General features: G+C 42.1%; 1 protein-coding gene across 1 annotated transcript in view; it reads right to left on the minus strand.

Annotated features, from left to right (window-relative positions):
* Positions 1-25,605, minus strand: part of LOC122789789 (multidrug resistance-associated protein 5-like) — a 464,322-nt gene that overhangs the window by 51,288 nt on the left and 387,429 nt on the right. Inside the window, exons 23-25 of the mRNA XM_044057231.1 lie at positions 18,497-18,586; positions 12,077-12,263; positions 5,590-5,749 (exon numbers count right to left, since the gene is read on the minus strand). Of these exons, the coding sequence (XP_043913166.1) occupies positions 5,590-5,749; positions 12,077-12,263; positions 18,497-18,586 (437 nt within the window). The remainder of the gene's footprint in view (positions 1-5,589; positions 5,750-12,076; positions 12,264-18,496; positions 18,587-25,605) is intronic.

Below are 25,605 nucleotides of genomic sequence, written 5' to 3' on the forward strand. Positions count from 1 at the left end.
CTCTACTATTAAAGTTCATTTGGAAACAATTTCCAGGTTTTCATATTGGAGAAAATCAATTGTCAATGAAGCTGTCTAAGGCTTTCTTCAGGGGTACCTTTCTTCTCCAGCCTCCTTTCAGGGACTTTTTCCCCCACCCCCAGGGCATTGCCCTTCTTGTTCATGCTTTGATGAGACCTCCATTTGAACCTGCAGTCACAGCTGAATTGAAATATCTTTGTTGGAAAACATTGTTTCTTGTGGTTATTACTTCCACACAGTTTTAGAACTTCACTTTCTTTCTTGTAAGCCCCCTTATTTGGTTTTCCACAAGGACAGGGTAACTCTGAGAACAACCTCTTTTCTTCCTATAGTGGCTTCATAATCCTTGCTGAATGAATTTATCATTCTTCCTGCTTTCTTTCCCCATCTTTCTAATCAGGGGGAGTACATGTTGCCTTTTATGGATGTGCTTCAATAACTAAGATTGTATTTGCATCACACTAAGAACACACATAAGAAGAGAAAGCCTGATCAATTGTCTATATCCTTCTCCCTGGCAAAACTGAGCAAAGGAGTATTGAGACTAACTCTTTCTTGTTGTCTGAGTTCATTTATTATGTTTATACGGAGAAGGGACTATCTTTGCCTGGTACCCCTAAGGCATGTTGCACTAGGTCAGTTGCTACTTCAACTGCCTTTTTCTCAACAGTACCAACTGATGACATTTGTGCCACACCTACTTAGTCTAATAACCAAACCTTCATATCTCACTACAAACTGGACTTGAAATCTAGGTCCAAAGTGTCTACCGCTTCAACCATCCCCCAGAAGATCCTTTCATGAGTCCTCCCAATTTTTATTGTAGCAGGGGAATCTGTCTCATACATTAAGAATAGACAGAGAAGACAACACTGGATACAAAAGTTATGTACTTACTATAATGATACATCCAGAAGGGAATCTGCCCATACATTAAGAATGGACAGAGGAGAAAACACCGGATACAAAAGTTATACACTTACCACAATGATAGATCCACAGGGGATTCTGTTCTAGACATTAAGCATGGACAGATGAAACAACACTACATACAAAAGCTATGTACTTACCACAAAGACAGATCCACAGGGGAATCTGTCCTGTACATTAGAATGGACAGAGGAGACAACACCAGATACAAAAGTTACATATTTACCATAATGATAGACTCATGTTGTCTGCTTCTGCCCTCCCCAGCTTCCTGCCCCCCACCCCCCTTCCAGGTGTCATATTACTTTGTTTCTGGAGTGAATGCATTTATTTATTGACAGCCTGGTCATGTCTTTGCCAATAGTTTATTGCAATAACTCCTTGGGCTTCATCACAATATATTTTCGTTTTTGAGTAGGTGTAATGGTCTCTGTCATAGGAAATGGGAAAACTTGATCTGAGGTAGCTGAATACAAGGAGAGGATTGTGGGTAAGGGGGGAGCCTGAGCCTTGGCTCAAAAGTCTGAGAGTGGCTGAAGTTGAATTTGATCGGATCCAAAGTACCCATATGTTGAGGAAAACAGAATCAGTCTACATGGATATGCTTATAATGAAGGAAGACATCAGTGTCCCAAGATATCAAAGGAAATGATAACGGGAGCTGTAAAGAAAATTAAGTGTAACACTACAGCAGGGCCTGAGGGCCTGAATGGTAACACTACAGCAGGGTCTGAGGGCCTAAGTGGTAACACTACAGCAGGGCCTGAGGGCCTGAATGGTAAAACTACAGCAGGGCCTGAGGGCCTAAATGGTAACACTATAGCAGGGCCTGAGGGCCTAAATGGTAAAACTACAGCAGGGCCTGAGGGCCTGAATGGTAACACTACAGCAGGGTCTGAGGGCCTAAGTGGTAACACTATAGCAGGGCCTGAGGGCCTAAATGGTAACACTACAGCAGGGCCTGAGGGCCTGAATGGTAAAACTACAGCAGGGCCTGAGGGCCTAAATGGTAACACTATAGCAGGGCCTGAGGGCCTAAATGGTAACACTACAGCAGGGTCTGAGGGCCTAAGTGGTAACACTACAGCAGGGCCTGAGGGCCTAAATGGTAACACTATAGCAGGGCCTGAGGGCCTAAATGGTAAAACTACAGCAGGGTCTGAGGGCCTAAATGGTAACACTACAGCAGGGCCTGAGGGCCTAAATAGTAACACTACAGCAGGGCCTGAGGGCTTAAATGGTAACACTACAGCAGGGCCTGAGAGCCTAAATGGTAACACTACAGCAGGGTCTGAGGGCCTAAGTGGTAACACTACAGCAGGGCCTGAGGGACTAAATGGTAACACTGCAGCAGGATCTGAGGGCCTAAATGGTAACACTATAGCAGGGCCTGAGGGCCTAAATGGTAACACTACAGCAGGGTCTGAGGGCCTAAATGGTAACACTACAGCAGGGCCTGAGGGCCTAAATGGTAACACTACAGCAGGGCCTGAGGGGTTAAATGGTAACACTACAGCAGGGCCTGATGGTCTAAATGGGGTTTTCTTGACTAACATTATAGACCTGGTGGCTGCATGCTTACTTATGCTGTTTCAAAAAAGTCTAAAAACAGGATTTGTTTCCCAAATATGGAAGTCTGCTTTGGCATCGCCAATATTAAGTGAGGCAAAATTAATTACAGTTGATAACTATCACCCCATTACTTTGACATGCACAACTGGACAATAACGTGAGCAAATAATTTTTGAACTAATAGTCAAGAGACTAAAACCATGATCTGGATATTTAACAGCAAGGATTCTGTGAAGGAAGGTTGTGTGTCTCAAATCAAAATATTTTGGAAGCAGTGGATACAGGGATATCAGTGGGTAAAATCTATTCAGAGCTCAGTTATATGTCCCTCACATGAGATATGAAGATAATGTGTAAAAATAATACCAATGGATATATATGGCAACTGATGCACAGGTTTAAAGTTGTGAGCTATAGTTTTAGTGGCAGATGGTTTGATTTCCTCAGCTCTCATCTGTTTACAGTGTGACCTTGAGCAAGTCAGTTAACCAGACATTGTTGTCAGGTCACCCTTGAAAAGGGATGGCGTGCCCAGTGGCTTACCTGGTTAACAGATGGGTATTATTATTACTAAGTGGGTGTCTAATTGACTTGCCAATAGAATGTTGACAGTTAAAATAGAGGATGCTACATCTAGAGATACAGCTTTAACCATGGGTATACCACAAGGGCCTGTTCTAAGACCAGTTTTCCTTGCATTATTCATGTCAGACTTTCCAGTAGATACTGGAATATGAATTAGCATGAAAATTGAGGAATTTCTAAGCTTAATAAATGATCAAGCTAAGTTGTAGAGATTTGTGCATGCCTTGTATTTGTGGTCATTGATAAAGCAAATTGATTTTTATGCTAAGAAAACAAAAGTATTGCACTTTGGCAAAACTGGTCCTTGTTACTCATACACCATAAAGAATGTCGCATGTGAAAGTGAAGAGAAGATTACGGCTTTAGGAGTCATTGTAGATAGTGACCTTTTGCATGAGGATAATGTACAATCGAAACCTAGAAAGTGCTATATAATTATAAAGGATATTTCATGATGCATAACTAGTAGGGAGGACGTTCTTGTAGTTCTACTACCCATCAACAAGGCTGTAGTGAGACCTAAAATTGAATGTGGTGTAGCTGCCTGTGTGTATAATCACTCTCAGTGTTACAGGCTGGAAAGGACCCACCTGTGTACAGGCTGTATTCAGTTACGTATATATTGTTAAGAAGAGATTTGATTCAAATCTATAAATGTGTGAATGATGATACCACTGCAGCCATACTAGGAACTGAATTTAGTTTTCATATTATGTAAGCCAAAAACAACTGTTTATGTATGAAAAATACTCCTTATAACAGTACTATTGAGACAAGATCATTTCACAGAACTGGGGAACTATGGAATAGTTTAACAGTAGAAGTTATTAAAGCTGGAAGTTTAGAGGTATTTAAGGTGTACTAGACCAATGGTTTGACAAAAGTGCATATAATTACTCTGTTATTCTTGGCAAACTAGGAGGCTTAGAGTTTGAATTTATGAGCACTGAACATTGAATACACATACTTCCATTTAATAATAACTGCTTTCTGCTTTACATGGTTGAGGTTGCAGGTACATATCCTCACAGCCAGTAAATACAAGGAACTGAAATCCATTGAGGACTGGGCACTAGTCTATCTGAGGACACTCACAGTCTCACTCACATACTAAATGCACTCCTATGAACAATCTGGAGAACCAAGTACTACATCTCTTTGGGATGTGGGACAACACCACAGCACTCAAAGAAGACCCAATCAGATACTGGAAGAACATTTAAACTCTCTACAGAAGGCACCTCAGCACAAAATTGAACCAGACTATATCTTGCAGTTGGGGGGAGGGGCAGTGCATGACTTGTTCAGATCTACCCTTGTTTTGCACCCTAACTCCACACGCTCTTTAAACCTCCACATCAGAGGCCCTATTAAACCCATGCATTCCCCTTTCAGGAAGATACCCCAGCAGCCCACTCTTTAATAATAGTGCGCAGATGCCTCCCTACTTCAAACCTTCAGATCATGGTGTTATTCACTGCAATGGCAAAAAGCAGCCATTATAGTCTCCCTGATGGCCCAAGCACAGCTCATCCTGCTCATAAGGGACAGACAACAACTGCCCCTCAACTTTCACCTACCCAATGTGAGCTCCTCCAGTTCTTAAGCCGCTAGGTGAACCTGGACTGCTTGAAACAAAGGTCGGGGCTTTATCACCCTCAGCCACAGATCTGGACACTTGTTTAAATCTACTCTTGATGTTCTAGGAGACATGTCTGAACATATATACACACAGTTAACTGGTGTCAGTTTACCAGTGAAATCCTGCTACACTCCAGACACACTTTTAACATCCCAGCATCCCAAATAATTTCATTATAAGCTATCAAGCTTTGAAATGCACACTTCAAGTGTAAGAGTGACTTTGCTTCTTGCTACAGTGTTTCTGGTTGTGGTTGTATGACTGTGGAAATGGTACAGAGGATAAGGAGGCTGAAATCCAATGCCGGGGTGGGTGGAAGAGAAGCCTACCATGCAAAAAAATGTTTAGGCATTTTGTTGTATTTATTTTGTATATATTTTCCTGATCACAACAGAGACTGTGTGCTTTCCTTGGGAACTTGATTAGTTTTAGTAATGCTTTTCATTAATTATATCGTTGTGCAGGTATCAGGGGAATGTGCACTGACATAACTACATGTGAAATACTAATAACGCGCGCGCATGCACACACACACACACACACACACACACACACACACACAACTGTGTGTGTGTGTGTGTGTGTGTGTGTGTGTGTGTGTGTGTGTGTGTGTGTGTGTGTGTGTGTGTGTGTGTGTTTGTGTTGAGATGCAAGCTCTCTCTGATCTTTATGACAAAAAAAATCTTAATTTTTTAACATTTATTTATGCATTTATTGTGGTAGAGCAATAATCTAGCTTAAGGCTTAGACTTGATTTACAATCATAAAAACAATGATACAAGCAGATATGAGAAATTGCAATTCTTGCATTTGAAAGACTATTAGACTTGTGTACATACCTGATTGTCCCTCTAAACAGCACTGGGTTTTGAGGAATAAGAGTTAACTTTGTTCTAAGGTCTTCAGCCGAGATTTTACTGATATCCACGCTGTCAACAAAAATGCTGCCACCAGCAAGCTCTGCCAGCCTGAAGAGAGTCGCACCAATTGAAGATTTCCCTACAAGTCAGAGGTCACAGAGATTTGTTTGTTAGTAAGTAGAGACACACCTGCAGTACGTGCAGTCCTTGAAGAAAGATAACCTTGACGACATCAGTGGAGCAACTATTTCCTGATGCTAATGGTGTTCCTTTGCACTCATGTTCACGCTAATGTATGCTTTCAAAGATGTGTGAAATTCATTCAGTCCTAATTAAAGGAGGCCAACCAGACTTTTGTAGCTGCCATCTGCATGTGTTTTGTATGCTTACTATATCATCACAACAACTCTTTGAAAATGGTTAGGAAACAATGGGAGGACTTACACATTGCTCCTAAATATGCAACAAAGTCTAGAAGATTCAGGATTTTTGCTTGGAAGTGTTTGCATCGGTATTTTATATGGCAAGCAGACTTCAAAAATCTTTTCCTCAGGTGGATGGCAAATGTTGGTAGTCTAATGGGGAAGAAAGGGGTAAATGGGAATATATGTTTTGGGAGTGTAATGAGTTGGTAGACTAAACATTTCCTACAGAATATTCTGTCAGAAATATTGGGTGAGCAGATGGGTGTAACTAAGGAAGTTATTTTTTTTTTTGAGCTGGGATACAGGATCTGAATTGTCTAGACATAGTAAGGCATTATTAAGTTTAATCCTGGTGGTTGCCAAAAAAGCAAATACTAAAAACTGGAAATGAAAGCCTAAACCAGCTGCATTTATATACTGTAACTGAGATAAATGAAACTGGATATTTAGAAAACAGTAGAAGTAAATTACACAGAAAAAATGGAAATTTTGTGAACAATACATGCAGAATAATGTTTTGCAGGACTGAGGTTTAACAGAAAGAAGGAATTGATCAGGTTATGTAATGTTAGATTGGTGATAATTATACAAAAAGTGATATATATAATGGTTGTAAGTGGGAAGATATTGATATGGTTTGTTTTATTATATGTATGTTTCCCCATGTCTTAAATGATAATTCAAAAAGAGTGTTAAAAATGGTTAAATGTCTGGCCTTCACTGTTCATTAAAATAAATATGAATTGTTTTTACTGCTGTTTTAGCTACTTTTCTGTATAAAAAAAAAAAAAAAAAGAAAAAAATCTAAGCCTGTTTCCTACCTATCCGAATCTGGACTACACTAGTTACAGGAAAGGTAGGAAACAGGCTTAGATTTTTTTTCTTTTTTTTTTTTAAAAGCCCGCATTTGCACTTGTTTTCCCCCTTAACTGTAACTAGTTTAGTCCAGATACAGATTCTTAGTTTTAGCACATGAATTTGCTTATTCGTGCTGAGCACTTGTTCAGAACTTGTTGTAAGCACTAAATAACCTATTAATTACTACAGCACTCAACCTTCCTCATTACCTAGAGGAAAACAGTTTTGGTACTTACTTTCCTCACTTGCTTAGAGAAAAACAGCTCTTGTACTCATTTTCCTCACTTATTCAGGCATGTCCAAGGGTCAGCTCCCAGTGTTCTCCCCTGTCTATCTGACAAATCTGGGCATCTTGAGGCAATGTAGAAATTGCCTTATGTACACAGAAAACCCTCTCCCACTACCACCCAACACTACAACCTGTAAGAGATGCACTTATCTAGCCAAACTGGAGGTAAAGCTCTCTCCAACCAAGACTGAACTTGACAGTCAAGAGGAGAAGGTAAACACTTGCACCACACCACACTCATCACATAGTCTCACTAAATCTACACCACCAAAATCCACACATAGAAACACAAAAACATTCGCGGAGGCTCACAATAATAATCTGCTCAAGCAACAGAGACCTCCAAAGCAGAAATGATGCAAGCAACCTCCAACACAACCCAAATGACACATAGCCCGCAGACTCAGTGTGCCACTCAACCACAGCCAATAAGGCAAAACAACGTACCCAACACACTAGTCATAGGTGATTCTTTGGTCAGGCACACTGATGTCCCACTCACCAGGCTAAACAAGGAGAAGGTTACTGTCAGCTGCCTGTCGGGTGCCAGGATCCACCACATAACTCACGCACTCAGGTCACTCTACAACAAGTACAAATATGACTCTGTCATTGTCCATGTTGGTGTGAACGACCTGAGACATGCCTCCCTGGACTACATGAAAAGAGACATGGAAGAGCTCTCCAATCTTGCAGCCCAGGCAGGTATGACCCAAGCCCTGAGTAGCATTCTGCCATCACCCAGAATGATACCGCAGTACAAGGACAAAATGATTGACTTCAACAATTGGCTAAGCTTCTGGTTTCATTCTAAGGGGATCCAGTATCTGTCTGCCTGGGATGACATGGTCGACAGAACACGATGCTTTGTCAGAGGTGACCTGTACCTGTCACCCCTGGGATTCCGGATACTGGCTAAGGTTCTTGCCGCCCCTATAGTGCCTTTTTTAGGCAAGGTTCAAATGACAAATTCACCTCTGTAATAGGAACAGGCAAGCAAAAACTGAGGGTGATGCTACTCAATGCTAGAAGTCTAAATCTCAAAATGCACTCACTCGAGGCACTCCTTAAAATGGAGAACATCGATATTTGTGCAGTGACTGAGACCTGGTTCAAGGCTCCAGAGAGCACCACTGCACTACCAGGCTATAACTCATACCACACTTTTTGGCCATGTAACCTGGACCGGAACACCAAAGGCAGAGGTATGTCCATATTCATTAAGGATATCCACACCTCCAGGCTAGTTGCTCAGCATAATGCATCCGAGGTTATCCAAGTGCAACTAACTCTGGACAAATTGTAGCTTGCTACAGATCTCCCACCATGCCCCAGGATTCCCACTCCTCTTTTCTTGATGTACTGGAAAATATTAGGGTTCAACCAAACACCCTAATAATGGGCAATTTCAACTACCCCACCATTAACTTGGAAAACTACTCATTTACCAACTCCTTCGCTCAACGCTTTCTGGAATTCATAAACTCCAATGCCCTGGATCAACTTATCCACACTCCCACCAGGGGCAACAGTATCCTACATGAGTGACCGGTGTTCCACACCTGAAGTCAATGCCTCATTGGTCCGATCCGACCATAAGCTAATCACCCTAGATATCCGCATCCTGCCTCCACCCCCCATTAAGGAAACCATGGTAAAAAATTTCTTCAAAGCCAACTTCATGCTTCTTAAGACAGAAGTGGTGAACTTCATGACACCCATGCAGATGGACAATACAGTTACGACTACTGACTCCTACACAATTGCATTTTATAAGCACTTACATGAGTGCATGGATCGTGCTATCCCAAACAGCACCAAGACGCTATCCTCCAAAAAAAGGAAGCCAATCTGGTGGTCCCCTGCCATAAACAAGCGTACAAAAGAAGGAAGAAACTGTTGCAAAAGAGAGTAAAATCCCATCAGTGGAGGAGCTCCCTGGTCAGCCTCAGTAAGAAGCTGCGATCCCTGATAAAATCCTCCAAAGCTAGTTACGAAAACAAAATCACCACTGATTGTAAAGACAACCACAAATCATTCTATAGCTATGTCAAGAATCTCAATGGCAACACTCAGATCTGCTCTAAGTTACAGCACAATGGCACTAAATATACAGACCCAACTGATATTGCCAACATCCTGGCAGATAGGTTCTGTGCTAACTTTACCCTCCTCTCACCCCCTAAAGGACGCATCTCTATACTGGAAGAATGCAAAGTTCCTGTAATCATGGCTGCAAAGGTAAAAACCACACTCACCAAAGCCAAGAACACAGAATCCATGGGAACAGACAACATCCCAGGCTGTGATCTACATGAACTACAGAACTAACTGGCACCCCACCTAAGTACCATGTTCAATCACAGCCTCACCTCAGGCTTTGTGCCTGCTGAATGGTGCACAGCGACGGTTATCCCACTCCCACAAGGGGGAAGCCACCATGGACCCTGGGAACTACTGCCCATTAGTCTGATGAGCCTGGTCTGCAAGGCCATGGAATGTATCATCATGGAACTTATAAACAAAAACACTGGTAATCTCCAAACTCTGGATCCCACCCAGTTCGGGTTTGTAAAAGGCAGATCATGTCTCCTGAACCTGATAGACTTCTTTGAAGCAGTCACCAAAGCCGTAGACGAGGGTAAGGTGGTTCACACAGCCTATCTAGATCTTGCCAAGGCTTTCAACACCATCACCCACTCTGGAATTATAGATAAACTCACTAAACTAGGTATAAATCCCTGTGTCACAAGATGGGTTGCCAACTGGCTCACTGACAGAACCCACACTGTGAAAGTAGCAGACTTCAAATCCAACTTCAGACCAGTGACAAGTGGAGTACCACAGTGTGCAGTCCTGGGTCCTCTCCTGTTTGGTATCTACTTCTCTGAAGTACAGGCTAACACAGAAGGTCTTTGGCTAATGAAGTTCGCAGATGACTGCAAACTAGGAGCCATAATCGAAACTCCTAACGATGTGGACATCCTACAAAAGGGTCTCACTGAGACAGATGCCTGGTGTCAAAGCCATGGCCTCAAGCTCAATGCCAAAAAGTGCATTGTCATTCCCTTTGGTAAAAACTCTGTACCCATGAACTACAACATAGGTGTTAGTATACTTAACACCAAAAGTGTGATAAGAGACCTTGGGACACAGGTGGACAGTAGTATCTCCTTTGATAATCACATCACCATGGTAGTCAGGAAATCCTTCTACGTGGCACACCTCATCACAAAAGGTTTCTCATCCAGAAAAAAAAGAGGTCATTGTTCCCCTCTACTCATCACTCATTAGACCCATTATAGAGTACAATGCCCCTTTTGGTATGTACCTCACAAGACATCTACAACAACTGGAAAGGCCACAGAAATATCTCACAAAGAGGATTACCAGCCTCAAACAGATGCCCTACGCAGACCGTCTCAAAAAACTCCAGCTTTACTCCATTGCATATCGCCTACTCAGAGGTGATCTCTGTTTAACATACAAAGCTATGTCAAACCCAGAGCTGTTGGACATGCTCCACTTAAAGAAATCTCAATCCCTCCGAGCTACACGCTCTAGGGACCTAAACCTTGTCACCACAATAAACAGAACATGCCAGAGGGATAGATTCCTGTCCCAGAGACCTCCCATACTCTGGAAAAAACTACCTATCTATATCAAACAAAGCTCCTCATTAGCACTCTTCAAGAAAAATCTTGATGATTGGATAGGAAATAGGAAATTCACCCCGGGGATCACTTCTGTGGCTCTGCTCGACAGTGGTACAGGAAAATAATTTTCTTGGGTGGCAAAAGCCAGGGTACCTTTTTGGCTGGGCTTGTATAGGCCCTAGGGCCGATAGCCTAGTACCGACCAATGAACCTATAAATACATAAATGGTACATAAATGTGAAAAAGTACTGTTGAGTGTCCAACATGGGGAAAGTAAAGGGCCGATGGGTTTTTAAAGAGAAGTTAAGGAAGCATTCATACAGAGGACAGGGCATTTCACAAGTTAAAGAACAAAGGATAGACATCAAAATAATCAGAGGACACTAAAAAGGTTAAAGGGCTTATAATTAGTATGAAATGAAAAGAAAATATAGAGAAAGCATAAACAAATGGGAGACAGAATCAGATACATGGAGAAGAGAGGAATAGTTAAATCAAGACAGAGCTACAGAAATAAGTCAAGGTTTGGAAGAGGAGCAGTGAGATACAAGAAAAGCCAGAAACTCACAAAGAGTTTTTGTCATCTGTCTTAACAAAAAAAAAAAAAAAGAGTTCCAGTCTGGGAGGGAGAAAGAAGGAGAGATATGGAATGCTATATGAAAGATGTTTACTTACTAAAGGAAGTTGTAGAAAGCAAACTGCAGGATTTAAGGGAAGAAAAGACATGTAGTTTTGATGACATACCCTACCCGGGATCCTAAACAGCCTGACAGAGGTACTTACAGATCCTCTGATAGACCTCTTCAACCAGTCACTCAACAGTGACAAGGTTCCAAAGATCTGGAACAAGGCCACAGTGGTGCCAATCTAAAAGTGAAGCTAGAGTGTTACAGGGGAAACCATAACCCCATAACCTTGACCAAAGAAGGAAGGATGGATTAGGGAGCGCATTCCAAGTAAAGGGTCACTGGTTTCCTGGGGGTGGAATAGCAAACTGCATTATATACACCAACATAACTTTGTGGAAAACACATCATGTTAGTCCAGCCTGATCCAAGCCTCCATGATGTATTTTATTAGCAGCTCAGACTCCTAGCCTTGAGTACTACAATATGCAGAGCATGCATCAATGAATATCTCTACCATCAACATTAGAGACATTACCCAAGTGAAATGTAATGAACATTAATGACAGTCTGCGGTACTTGCAGATTATTTAAATAAATTTCTTTGTTACCTGAACCTGTTCTTCCAACAATTCTAATTTTTTCCCGTGGTTTAATTTCAAAAGAAATTTTCTTCAGTGCTAAAGGCAGGTCATCGCGGTACCGCATTTCCACTCCTTCAAACTTGATCCCTCCTTCCTGTGGCCAGACTGGAGAAGGTGATTCTTCTTCCTGTGATCTGCTTTCAAGTTCCAGTTCCTAGTAGGAAAAATGTACGCGTAAGAATGATATCGTTACCTGCAAGCAGCTGTTGACATTTTATATGTTAATAAATATGACAATGTAAAATAAATACATTCTAAATAATATGCAAAAAACAGATGCACTCAGAAACGTGCTGCAGTCTTTAATTCTCCACAGAACTTTTTGTGAACCATTGCTTTTAAATGAAGTTGTCAGTTGTAGGCCAGGGGATATACAATAAAACAATGACACTTAAGGTATCTGAAATGTTAAAGTTTAGGATTTATTTTCAAAACTGATGCTCAAAAACATACTGCCTTACTGGCACACAGGTAGGAGTGCCCTGCTACCCTTCCTCTGGCAGTCTGACAAAACTCAACTCCTCCACTGCCCATCTGTGGGGATGATGGACCAATCACCAAGGCAGTACAGAGACTGCCTTACAGACCCACAGACAGGATCCTTTCAGTTTTCTTCCGCCACAGGCAGAGAAAGACCTTCTCACTCTCTGGATGATATCATCTGCTGAGCTCAGACAATAATCTCCTTCTGGGTTTTATTTCTTTCCACTGCCTTTTTCTATCAGCGCTTGAATAGTGTATTCTGTTGATTTGTTTATTTTTATCTTGTATACAACATGTGTATACTTTTAGTATGACTTATACTGTTTATTTTAAGCTCATTCTATTCTGAGTTTCAATGGGAGTTTTAACCCTTCTAAAGTGCCTTATGGATATTTCTGCTCATTTAACTGAGTCTCTGCGCTAAGTACAGTTTCTCTCATTGACTTGTACCATTAGAACTATGAGTAATTAGTGACTGTTATTTCTGTTGATTAAAAACTTCTTTTTGAAAATTTTGACAGGAAAACTTGCTGTTTTTGCAATTTTTTATTTATGGCTAGAATTATTTGAGGTTACTGAGCACATTTACAGCATTTTTAAAGTGTTTTTTTTTTAATTTAAATTGCTATTTGGGTACAATTTTCTTTGTGAAACATTTTTAATTCCTTGTCTAAGGTTTGGATTAATTGTTATTTGATGTGGCTGCGTAGATTTACAACTTTTTAAAACAAATTTCTCATTTAAATTGTGATTTTGGTGCCATTTTGTTTATGTGACATTTCTGGCAGGAATTTAACTTACTACTGTACTTAATTTCTGGCTGTTTCTGTTTATATTAAACTAAAATATCGCTTAGTTACTTATATTTGGGAGTTTATGTGATGTTTTTACTGTGCTTTGTGCTAGGTTAATGAAAATGCTGTCTTTTTTCTCCACAGTATAATATTCTGTATGGTTTCCTTTAAATAGACTTCAGTTTGTTATTTAGTGTGAACATTGTGGGATTTTGTTCTCTGTACGTGACACCAGTACTTGCTATTGATCTGGCTAGTTTTTGCACCCTGTCTTGATGGATTCAGGTACAGTTCCTCTACCACCATCTTCTGTTACACATAAAAAATGAAAGAATAAATCAAAAAACATGACTCATCCTAAAACATCTGACTCTGCAGTATCCTTACCTTTAGGTAGGCTACTGGGCCACTCACCTTTTATTTACAGGACCCCAATGCGGCCACAGTATCACAACTGTGCATGACATGAGGGCTGGACACATCCTTTTGGGCTGTACCACTGCCTGTTTCAAGTATGGGAAAACTAAACCCTTCAGGTGCAGGTGAAGTCAGGTGTGGGGAATCTGTTTCCAGTACTGATATTTTCTCCTCCAGGGATTCTCCCACTTGTGTAGAGTATATCTCAACTATGTTTTTGAAAAATTGACCTTACCACATTTTCAACCAGCAGATTATGCTGAACTTAAACTCTTAACATGTAAAACTGTTTTGCTTATTGCATAACATCTGCAAGTCGAGTTTCTGAGCTGCAAGTTCTCATGGTGAGACAACCTTAACTGATTTTCCCCAGTAATAGTGTTGTGTTATTATTCTTTTCAGGCTGAAAGTGGTATCACTCATCACTTTCTAACAGTCTTTTAATCTCCCTGTGATCCTTCCGTAACCTAAAATTTAGGGGTAGATGTTACTTTATTCATTGGATGGTCATAGGCCATACCTTTCAAACTCTTAATGCAAGCAATCTAGACAAAGCCTAAGGTAATGAGGGGATAAAGGTCCATAAATCGGGACAGATTTTAAACATTAATCTTATGAACTTGAAAAGGTGTTAGAATAAGAGGATTTGTGTCAGCATGCATTTTCTGAAGGATATGAAGTCTGAAACTCAAACTGATGTCATTGTTTAGTGACTTCAATCATTATTTAGTTATTTGCCTGAAAACCACACATTGTATAAGGAACAGGGCAAAAATAAAAGGCAAAAATCTGAACAGTTAAGAGGTATGGCATAGCTGAAAGGCTTTTTATTTCCTTTTTTGAGGTAATGAAAGGTCACCCTGCCTGTAAGAAATTCACTGCATGTGGGTTGTCCTCTGGTATTATTTTTTGTTACACCCACTAGGGTGAGGCTAATCCATGCAAGCTAAAGGCACTTTCCACCAGGGCCTTTTCCTCTTCAGTGACATTTTGGAAAGGAGTGGACTTTAGAACTATTCCAGAAGCAGCAACTTGGCCCTCCTTCCTTACCTTCACAAGCACTACAAACTTTTATAGATCTAGTGCAACTTCATGAAGATCATTCTCTTGGGGCTGCTGTACCCTTATCCTTCCTCCTCCTTGTTGGGCAGGATTTGGGAAGCTACCCATATGCCAGTAAAGCAGCGAGATATTCTTGTACATACTGCCTTATTTGTAGTACCCTCTCAACATTTCCCTTTTGCTGGGTGTATGTAGTTGGTTGTTGAAGTTGCATATGTTTTTCAATCAACAACCTTTGTTGTTATGTGTGCGCGTGTGTGTGTGTATGTGTGTGTGTGTGTGTGTGTGTGTGTGTGTGTGTGTGTGTGTGTGTGTGTGTGTGTGTGTGTATATATATATATATATATGTGTGTGTGTGTGTGTGTGTGTGTGTGTGTGTGTGTGTGTGTGTATGTGTGTGGCATTTGGTATGGAACAGCAGGTGTTCACAAAGTTTCTATTCTCATCTGATCTTCCTGTTGGAACCCACAAAACTGAAAGGGTCCCATCTGTGAGTGTGAAGGGCTTTCCTGCTTTTGCTAGGTGATTGGTCCTTCACCTTCACAGACAGGCTGTGGGAGGAGTTCTAAGCTTTGACAGACTGCCAATGGTGCAACTATCTACTTACACCAGCTTTATGAATTGTCTCTTGAAAATGTCCTTAAATTTAATATGAAAATCAGTTTTGTACTATATTTTGCCAATAATATCACCCACCCACCCATGTGCCATCAACAACTCAGATTTAAGCTAGGTGATAACACACTGAGATCTTGGAACTAATGTACACTATCAATATCAGAAATGCCAATAGAAAATATTTCATTAAAATTAGAATTATTTATAAGTCTGTAGCATCTAAACAACATATGTTTCAATTTCCACTGCTTAAATCTGAACTATGGTATGATGATGTGAGGCAGTGCCAGCTATGCCAGAGAGAGTACAGCAATGGATGTGTAACATATGCCAGCACAACTAGCTGGAGTTTTGTAAATTTTTATGTCTTCTGTATATCAAACTGATTTGTACAGATGCTTGTGTTAAAAATGTATATGTAAAGCTGCTTGTCTTAAAAATGCTTCAACAGTGGGCCCTGCTGGACAGAAAATAAATATACATGTATATCAGACTGTACTGTTGTAACTGAGAAAATGTATATATGTTAACAAAGGATGCTGGAAGGGAAGGGGTTCAATTCAGCTCGGCTTACCTTAAGAAAAATAGCAAAAATTAAATGACTTGGTTTAGGCCATAAAGATTTTATCTCACAGGCTTGAATGCAGCCAGAGATGCAATGTCTGGGACAGGCCTAGGCTGTTAATGTCCTTAGTGGTGAATTAATTGCTACCCAGGTGTGCCAGTGTATGGCTGGTAAATCTCTCTAGGAAGGATGAAAGTACTGGAATTGTTTCACTATCTCCAGATGCCTTAGCAAAGTCCTAGGTGTGTATTGTGACACATATGTGCTAGATCCTGGCTCAGCTTCTAGTAAGAGGGGTTAGTGTGGGAACCACAGAATCAGGTGACCAGATGTGATGTCATTCTATATCCAGCAATAAAATTATTTTAGATATTAGTGAGAGATGTGATAGAAGACACTCAACACTCTGGCTTGGATCTGACAACAAGACACTAATCCACTTCATCTTGCCTTGCTCTAGCCAGTAAGTAAGGAATGGTAATGTTTCAGTAAGTTAGGAAATATACTGCATTTAATTAAACACTGTGTTTCTGTATCTGTCTGAATCTTTACAGCTGTGTTGTTTTTTATATTCCATGTGAACTGAAACTCTGGTGATTATTGTAAATAGATATTCAGTATTTTCATGTTTTCTATTTTGTTATTTATTATTAAATATATCTAAACCTTTCATTGTGGCTGGTCTTTTAGAAAAATTACATGAGAGTAACTGCATTTATTTGGCACTGTGGGCTTCAGGCACCTGAAAGTCTTGATGCTTGGTTAATATAACCGTTTGTATAGTACTAATTTTGCTAAGAGCAATTAGGTACCCTGGTAAGAGCCTTAAAGTAGCTCATTAGTGGCAGTGAACCTACTTTATAGTCTGGGTAGAGGTGGTATAGTGGGTAAATCTTTGCCAGCCTTTCCCGTGTGTGTGTGTGTGTGTGTGTGTGTGTGTGTGTGTGTGTGTGTGTGTGTGTGTGTGTGTGTGTGTGTGTGTGTAAATCAAATTTCAAACAGTGTGTGTGTGTGTGTGTGTGTGTGTGTGTGTGTGTGTGTGTGTGTGTGTGTGTGTGTGTGTGTGTGTGTGTGTGTCAGCTACTCAGAACAGGGACACAGAACACTGGGTTCTGCAGAGAGAAAGGTGAAGTCTTATTTGGGGCCTTGAGAGGCAAACCCAGGTCTGGAGTGTGCTCCTTGGGTGCTCTTAAGGTGCTCTTAAGAGAAATTGAGTTTGGTGCAGATAGCTGCATCTGAAACTACTGTGTGTATCCACTTTTGTTCTAAGTGAATGTCTCCCACTAGTGTTAGTGTTAAGGATAGAGGCTCGTTGATTATTGGCCTAGAGAAGGGATGTCACATATGGAATTCAGTACCCAATACCATTAGACAAACTTCACCCTACATTGACTTTAAACCTTGGTTAAAAATGCACCTGGCAAGTAAATGGATCTGCTTATATAACTCATGTGCAGGCCAACTTCCAAGCTACATCACCTACCTTGAAACTTTATCACCTGACCTGAAGTACAGTCCCTGTACACATTATAGCTCCTCTATATTCACCAGCAATACCATCTCCCTTTGTCAATGTTCACCCCTCTTTGCTATTGCCCGTCTATTTGCTATAGTCTATATTTATGACATAACTACTAACTCTTTGCATGGACTTATACTTGAAGATTGTCTGTGAGAATTGATTATACTTTGCATAACTGTAATGTTTACATTTGAAAAATTGTTATCCTGTCTTTCTTCTAAACAAATTTACCACATGTATGCATTTTTAACTACATATATATTATAAAAAATGTGCTCTGTACAGGTTTTCTGCAGTAGCTGTTTATGTAGCTTTTTCCCCAGGACCTTCACTGACAAGAGGCTATGCCCAGTTATTTCTGTGCACTTTTCCTTTTGTTTCTGATTCCCCAATTACCATCTATACCTCCTTTCTGTATGTCCAGTCAAACGGTTTGTCTCCCACTGTAGGGAGTGACAGCCTACACCCTATTTATACCTCCTAGGAACAACCAGTGGGTGTGATGCATGGAGGCTATATTACTAACTTATCAGCTTCCACTTCTCATGCCCGCTACATCAAAAGGAATGATATGTGATGGGTATATTGAAGGGTGTGTCTTCTGCTTCTGAGAGAGGAGCTCCTCAGATGCCCTTCCTCCTTGAAGGCATGCACCTCTAGTAATCTCTGGTCTCTCTCAGGGATTTTAATATGGAATCTGCATCCCTGTTGTGCACCTCTCAACCATCTCACCACAGAAAGATGAGTGGGCTCCACCTCATCACTTCTGTCTGAACTTGTGCAGCCTCTCCACTTCCACAGACGCTAACTAAACAGTGGTCATCTAAGATCACAGCCAGTTCTTTATCTCTCTACACCACATAGCCAGTCTTCATCCACATTTCTGACTGCTCTCTCATTCTAATTTTAAAAGACAGTGTTCTTACCTGCATGTAGTTGATGAGCTTCACTACAGAGACAAACCTGGTTTCTGTATCAGATGCTAGCAAGGTTGTTTGTTGAAAAAGACCAGTCAGCTACAAGTTGAAAATAATTGTATGTTAGTTTTTATTGTATCACAACTAGAAGTTCAAAAAGAGGATTAGGTTGTGAGTCGTAAATTCCCATGTGGTAAAACTGATTTTCTACTTTGAAACAAAATGCAGGTTAACAACTAAGAATGACTGATCATCTATCACAAAAGTGGCAGATGTTTCTTCTTAAAGTTTGGCAAAAATATTTTTAGTATACTGAAAACCTTGTATAATTACCTCTGACAGTGATGTGTAAGTCAAGGTATGGTCTATTCAATTACATAGGGACATTATAATGCCAATTATATAGGGACATTATACTGGCAAGGGTTAATGGTTCAATTAGGGCAAATATCATCAAAACAAAAATATAATGCAAAAATATTTACTGACTAAGGATAGTCAGTGTAGTGTCTTCAGCAGCCAGCTGCACAGAAAGGATTCAGTGGCCAGTGCCAGCTCTCTTACATATGTGAATCCTGTAGGGTTTTGTCATAGCCAGGCACCACCAAATGGTGAGTGGAAAGTGATACTTCAGCTATATACATGCTGCTTAGTTCAGCAACTAAAGGGGTGAATAGTCACTTTATGTTGAAATATTATTCAATATTAGTGGGCTCTTATTTTAAATCAAAAAGGAGAGGCACTTTGATTCTATGAAAAAATTTGTTACCTATGCCTAAAATCATAAATTCTTATTCTGATAAAAATGGAATGTTGGCATTAGTAGTACAGAGGCCAACAAACAACTTTATACATTTGTGAATACATACTGGATACCTGGAACTGGGGTGAAAATTGCTAAGAAACTTTTAGATAATATTACCTTCATACAAAATGTGAATTAATACTTGCAGGATAATTTAACTGTATCCTGTCTACTAGAGATACTTCAAATGTATGGCAAACAAAATTAACATCAGTAGCTAAACATTTAAAAAATGTTGCCACTGATCTAAACATGCTCAATATATATGATTTAAAATCTACAAAATCCCTTAATTATATACATTATTCATTTAGATTTGGCATACTAATACTGATAAAACCTTTATTTCAAGTAGCATATATGCCAAAAGTGAAGAGGTTTTGATAATGCCATGCCCTTTGTCTAACCACAATGTCATACAGTTTACTATTACACTAAAGCCTAATAATGTAATTAATTGCCAAAGAATCCCTGCTTACATAGTTAAAATAAAAGATTTTAAGGATTGGTTCTTGAAAGAAAGAAATCAGTTCATTGATATAAATAATTATGGAGAAGTTTTTTAAGTTATTATGTGGAACACACTAAAAAGCATATCTTTATGAAAGAATTAAAACAAAAAGAAAGCAGTGGGATAAAGAATTAAAAACGTTGCAGTCTAGCACAGATAAATTAAAATCAAATATAAAAGCAAATGACAAGGCTGCAAATTCTCAATTAAAAGTTTTGAATCAGAAATACCTTAATGCACTTCATCATAGAATATCAATGAACTTGGAAAAATAGAAATTACACTCTTATTCCATAAATCCCAAAAGTTTACATAAATTAGCTATCACAGCTAAGAAAAAATAACTGCACATCATGTTAAGAAATTAACATTTAAACAAGGAGAGAGGGTTAAAGAAGTAACTGATTTAAAAGATATATTAGAATATTTTAGAAAATATTAAAAAAGAATAAATAACAGTAAAATCTTCTTCTTCTTCTTTCGGCTTTTCCCAGTTAGGGGTCGCCACAGTGGATCTTCTGTCCGCTCATGAGTGGCAGTGGAGTTTTACGGTGTTGAGTTGCCAGCCCGGCACCCAACCTTCCACAGAAGGCACACACTCACACCTAGGGCCAATTTAGAGTGTCCAATCCACCTACTGCATGTCTTTGGGATGTGGGAGGAAACCAGCACCCGGTGGAAACCCATGCAACCAGAGGGAGGACATACAGACTCCGCACAGAAGGCACCCCAGCCGAGAATCGAACCGGAGAACCTCTTGCTGTGAGGCAGCAACGCTAACTTTTAGTTATGTACTCACCATAACTTCAGATGTTTGGGATCCATCTCGCCTACATTCTGACTGATGGGTTCGGAGCCGATCCCTCGGCTCCGACTCGGCACGCTTATGCCAAAGAGCGAAGTCTCTTATTGGCTGAGCTTATTATATCCCAGGATGCACCACTACCATTCCCCCAGATCTAGTTTGTCCGCATACATGCACACATGCATACCCTGCTTATATAACATCGTCAGATGAAACAAGATAAAACAGTAGAACTCAAAACCGTTCAATCTCTTCTGATCTCCAAGGCAGGGGGAAGGAGGGTGGGTATTAGGAATGTGGCGAGATGGATCCCAAACATCTGAAGTTATGGTGAGTACATAACTAAAAGATGTTATGTGATCCTATCTCGCCTACATTCTGACTGATGGGACAGCGTCCCTAGCACCTGAATCCTGGGTGGCTCACTGGAAAACACTCCTGAGTACCGTGGAACCAAATGATGCTCGTCCTTTAGATGCCACATCCAATTTGTAGTGGGAAATGAAAGTGTGCGGATTGGACCAAGTAGCCGCAGCACAGATTTCCGATATAGCGAGCTTGGAATGAAAAGCTATAGAAGTAGCCATAGCTCTGGTAGAATGAGCTTTGATAGATGTTGTAAGTTGCTTATGTAAAGAAGAATAAGCCTGAGTTATGCAATCTCTGATCCATTTTGAGATAGTAGCTTTTGTGATGGTTTGGCCCAGTTTATTATCTGAGAAGGACACAAACAACTGGTCTGACTTACGAAGTTGCTGAGTCCTGTCTAAATAGAAGCGTAATTGCCTGTGAACATCCAATTTATGAAGAGTGTATTCTGCTTCATTGGAGAATTTTGGGAAGAAAACTGGTAGCTCTAGAGATTGTTGTAGGCAGAAACTAGAACAGACCTTTGGGACAAAGGATGGATTAGGCCTAAGTGATACTCTATCCTTGTGGAAAATCAAGTACGGTGGCTTAATAGACAGGGCTTGAAGCTCTGAAACTCTTCTTGCAGAAGTAATTGCAACTAAGAAGGCAGTTTTCCAAGACAGATATTTTAACTCGCATGTAGCAGCCGGTTCGAAAGGGGAGATGTTAATGCGCGAAGCACCAAATCAAGATCCCACGGAGGTGCAGGATGAAAAATTGGTGGTCTTAATAGGCTTGCACCTTTAATGAAAGTTTTGCATAGTCTGCTGCTCATCAAAGGAGGATCCATGGATTCGTGGAATTTGGAGATAGCCGCTAGTTGGACTTTAATAGTTGAGACAGAAGATCCCTGATTAAACAGGGATGTTAAGAATTTCAAAACCTCTGGGACAGGAGCAGTGATAGGGTCTAAGCCCTTGAGTTGAGCCCAGATAGCAAACCTCTTCCACTTACTAAGGTACAATTTGGTAGTGGTGGGTTTGTGGGCCGAAGATAAAATGTGAACAACTTCCGGGTCTAGTGTGTGCCTTCTAACTAAAGTCGGAAGCGGAGGAGCCAAGCTGTCAATTTCAAAGATTGAAGGGACTGATGCCGATGTCCCGACTGATGGATTAACAAGTCCGGAATTAGGTCTAAAGTCCACGGATCGTCCACTGCATGCTTCTTCAGGTAGGAAACCATACCTGACGAGGCCAGTATGGGGCAATCAGTATCATTGAAGACCCCAGTTGAGAAGCTTTTTGAATAACTCTGGGAAGAAGCGGAATTGGAGGAAAGGCATAGAGTAGCCCTGTTGGCCAAGGTTGTGCTAGAGCATCCATGGCTGGTACTCCCTGATGTGGGATCAAGGAGAAGAACCTTTGGCACTTGGTGTTTAGTGGAGTTGCAAATAGGTCGCAGCACGGCGTCCCCCATCTCCTGAAAACCTGAGCTGCTACTGTGTGGTTTAGAGACCATTCGTGAGGAGAGAGAATTGTCCTGCTCAATTTGTCTGCCAATATATTTGACTTTCCCGGGATGTGGGTCGCTACCAAGAAGCGGTTGGTAGCTACAGCCCATTCCCACACTCTCATGGCCTCTCTGCAAAGGGGGTACGATCTGGTCCCTCCTTGTTTGTTCAGATACCAAACCACCGACATGTTGTCTGTGTGGATGGCGATGATGCCCTGAGGAAGAAATTTGTGTAAGGCCTGTAGGGATAGAAGTACAGCCCTCATCTCCAACACGTTGATGTGGAGAAGAGCTTTGTCCGGAAGCCAGGAGCCCTGAACTAGCCTGCCCAGACAATGCCCCCCCCACCCTATCTGGGAGGCATCTGTCGTCAGGGTAACCACTGGAGAGGGGAGAACAAAGGGTTTTCCTTGATTCAAATTGGATGTCTGAAGCCACCAGCGAAGGTCCCTTTTGCATATTTCCGTAATCGTGATGTGATGATTGAGGGGAAGATCCTGAAAGGACCATTGAGTTGACAAGAGCCACTGAAGAATCCTCATGTGTAATCTTGCCAGAGGAACTAAAAGAACCGTGGCAGACATTGAGCCTAAAACTTGTAGAACCATCCTGGCTGGGGCTTTGGATCTCAAGATCAGAGCTTGAACTTGGCCCTGTAAAGTTTGGATCCTTTCGGCAGGAAGAAAGACGCGCATCAATCTTGAGTCTATCTCTGCTCCTATAAACTTTATGCGTTGAGAGGGCAGCAAGACAGACTTTGACCAATTGAATGTAATCCCCAGGAAATACCCAGGAGATGGTGGCTTTGAGGTTGTCCATTAGTAGATGCCTGGTGGTGGCAGTCAGGAGCCAGTCGTCGAGATAGGGAAACACTTGGAATCCAAGACTTCTCAGGTGAGCCGTCACTACTGCCAAACACTTGGTGAACACCCTGGGGGCTGTGGTGAGACCAAAGGGCAGAGCGCAAAATTGGTAATGACTGACTCCCAGGCTGAAGCGCAGATACCTCCTGGACGCCTGATGTATCGGTATGTGATAATAGGCGTCCTTGAGGTCTATGGAGCACATCCAAACATCCTTCTCCAACAATGGGAGAATGGATTGTAACGTGACCATTGAATTTGGATTTCGTGGACGGATTGGTTCAGTCTGCTGAGATCCAATATTGGTCTCAGGTCCCCTGTCTTTTTGGCACTAAAAAGAACCTGGAGTAATTTCCTGATCCAATCTGGTCTGTGGGGACCGGTTGGATGACTCCTTTTTCTAGCAGCTTTAAAGCTTCTGAGGCTGCCATTTCCCTTTGACTGGGTGGTGGGTCCGGGATTCTTTTGGACGGTGGGGGCGAGTATGTGAATGTGATGGTGTAACCTCCGGCAATGATCCGAAGCACCCATCTGTCCTGAGTGATTGACTCCCAGGCTTTTAGGTGCTTGGCAAAACGACACCCGACTGGCTCGAGCAGCACAGCCGGGCAATCCCTGATGACCTGTGGGAGCCAGAAGAGCCACGAACGGCCTCGCTGTCTCTAGAATTGCGGCGCCCTCTTCCGCCGGTGGGACGGCGTCTCCTGAAAAATTTCCCGTCCTCTGCCTCTGGAAGGGAATCTTCCTGCTGTTGGGAGAAAAACTTGCGAGACTTGGAACCACATTTTCCCACCTCCTTTAGCCTTGGGGTAAGGCCGAAGGGAGTGGAATAACGGCACCTACGGCAGATAAAGTTTTCCCTCTTGCTCACAGCGGTAAGGGTGTCTTTAACCTTGGGTCCAAACAATGAGGACCCATCAAAGGGAGCGTCGTGAAGGAAGACTTGAAGGCCTCCATGAAACTGACACAAGCGGAGCCAGGCTTGTCTCCGTGAGCCACGCCTGTGCCTGCCGCTCTACCCCCTTCGGCCGCATAGGAAATGAGCCTCATGGACGAGTTAGAAATTGACGTAAGGATAGCCAACTGAGAGCTAACCGACTGGGCTAGCTGCTCAGGTAGGTTACCAGGGAATCTGACAACTCCTTGACCAGATCCCTCTGAAGCCTGGTAAAATGTGCCAAATAATTCAGAGACCTTAAAGTAAAGGCCGCTGAAGTCAGGGTGCGCTTCCCGTACCTGTCCATACTCCTAGACTCCTTATTAGGAGGATGGACAGACGTTGAAGCCTCTGCCACGTCCTGTTGTGTAGCAGATGCCACCACCATGGCATCTACAGCCACGCCTTTAGTGAGGAACTCCTTCTCGGGAGGAGCAGACAAAAATTTATTTGGACGAGAAGGGACTGGTTCCACGGTATCTGGATGTTCCCACGCCCTTCGACAAACTAAATCCAGAAGCTCGTCGAAGGGCGGAGACACCCAGGAGGCGGAGGGCTGAGCCCCAAAGGCCTTGAGGAGCACTGACTCGTCAGCAGAGGGGGGTTTGGATATCCAGCCGCCTCGTTGTTTGAGGATCTCTAAGATGTCTGCAAATGAGACATCATCCGAGGACGACTTCGGGGACCCCTCTGCATCATCCAGATCAGTGTCTGATGTAATAGACTCAGGGGAGTCCACGTGCTTCCTCTTGCACGATCTCTTCCTTGGGGGTTCCTCCGAAGACAACTCGAAGAACCCTCAGGAGGAGGGAACCCCACTGGGGTAACCTCAGGCCCAGGGCTCCGCTGACTACGGACAGGGAACTGCCAAAGACCCAGTCTCCACACCCAGGAAGGTGCGGTAAAGCCGGAGAGATGGCGAAGAGGACTTGGCCAAGGCACTCCTCATGGCTCTGAAAGCGGACCCCAGAATCCTGGGAGTGTCCGGTCCCGAGCCGTGATAGCCGGCGGAAGTCCCGCCGAAGCACCGAGGGAGGCTCGGAACCGAAGCATAGGTCCCGAAACATCACCCCGGGTCCAGCCGAAGAAGTCCAGCGTACCAAACTCGGACCCGAAGGCCGGGTTGGAGTAAGGGTCGGAGCCGACCCTGAGATCTCCACCGGCTCCAACAGCACCTGCTCCGGCGGAGAAGCGGTCGGAGGAGGAATGGCAATGGGTGGGCCAAGGTCATCGGCTCCGAAGCCAACTGGGTGGAACGAAACAAATTTTGGAAGACTGGGGACTGGAACAGTCTTTGGAGCACCCTGTCTATATCAGAATCTGACATCCTCGAA

Source organism: Protopterus annectens, chromosome 15.part0, assembly GCF_019279795.1.
Source record: "Protopterus annectens isolate FY-2018-M chromosome 15.part0, PAN1.0, whole genome shotgun sequence".
Lineage (NCBI taxonomy): Eukaryota > Metazoa > Chordata > Ceratodontiformes > Protopteridae > Protopterus > Protopterus annectens.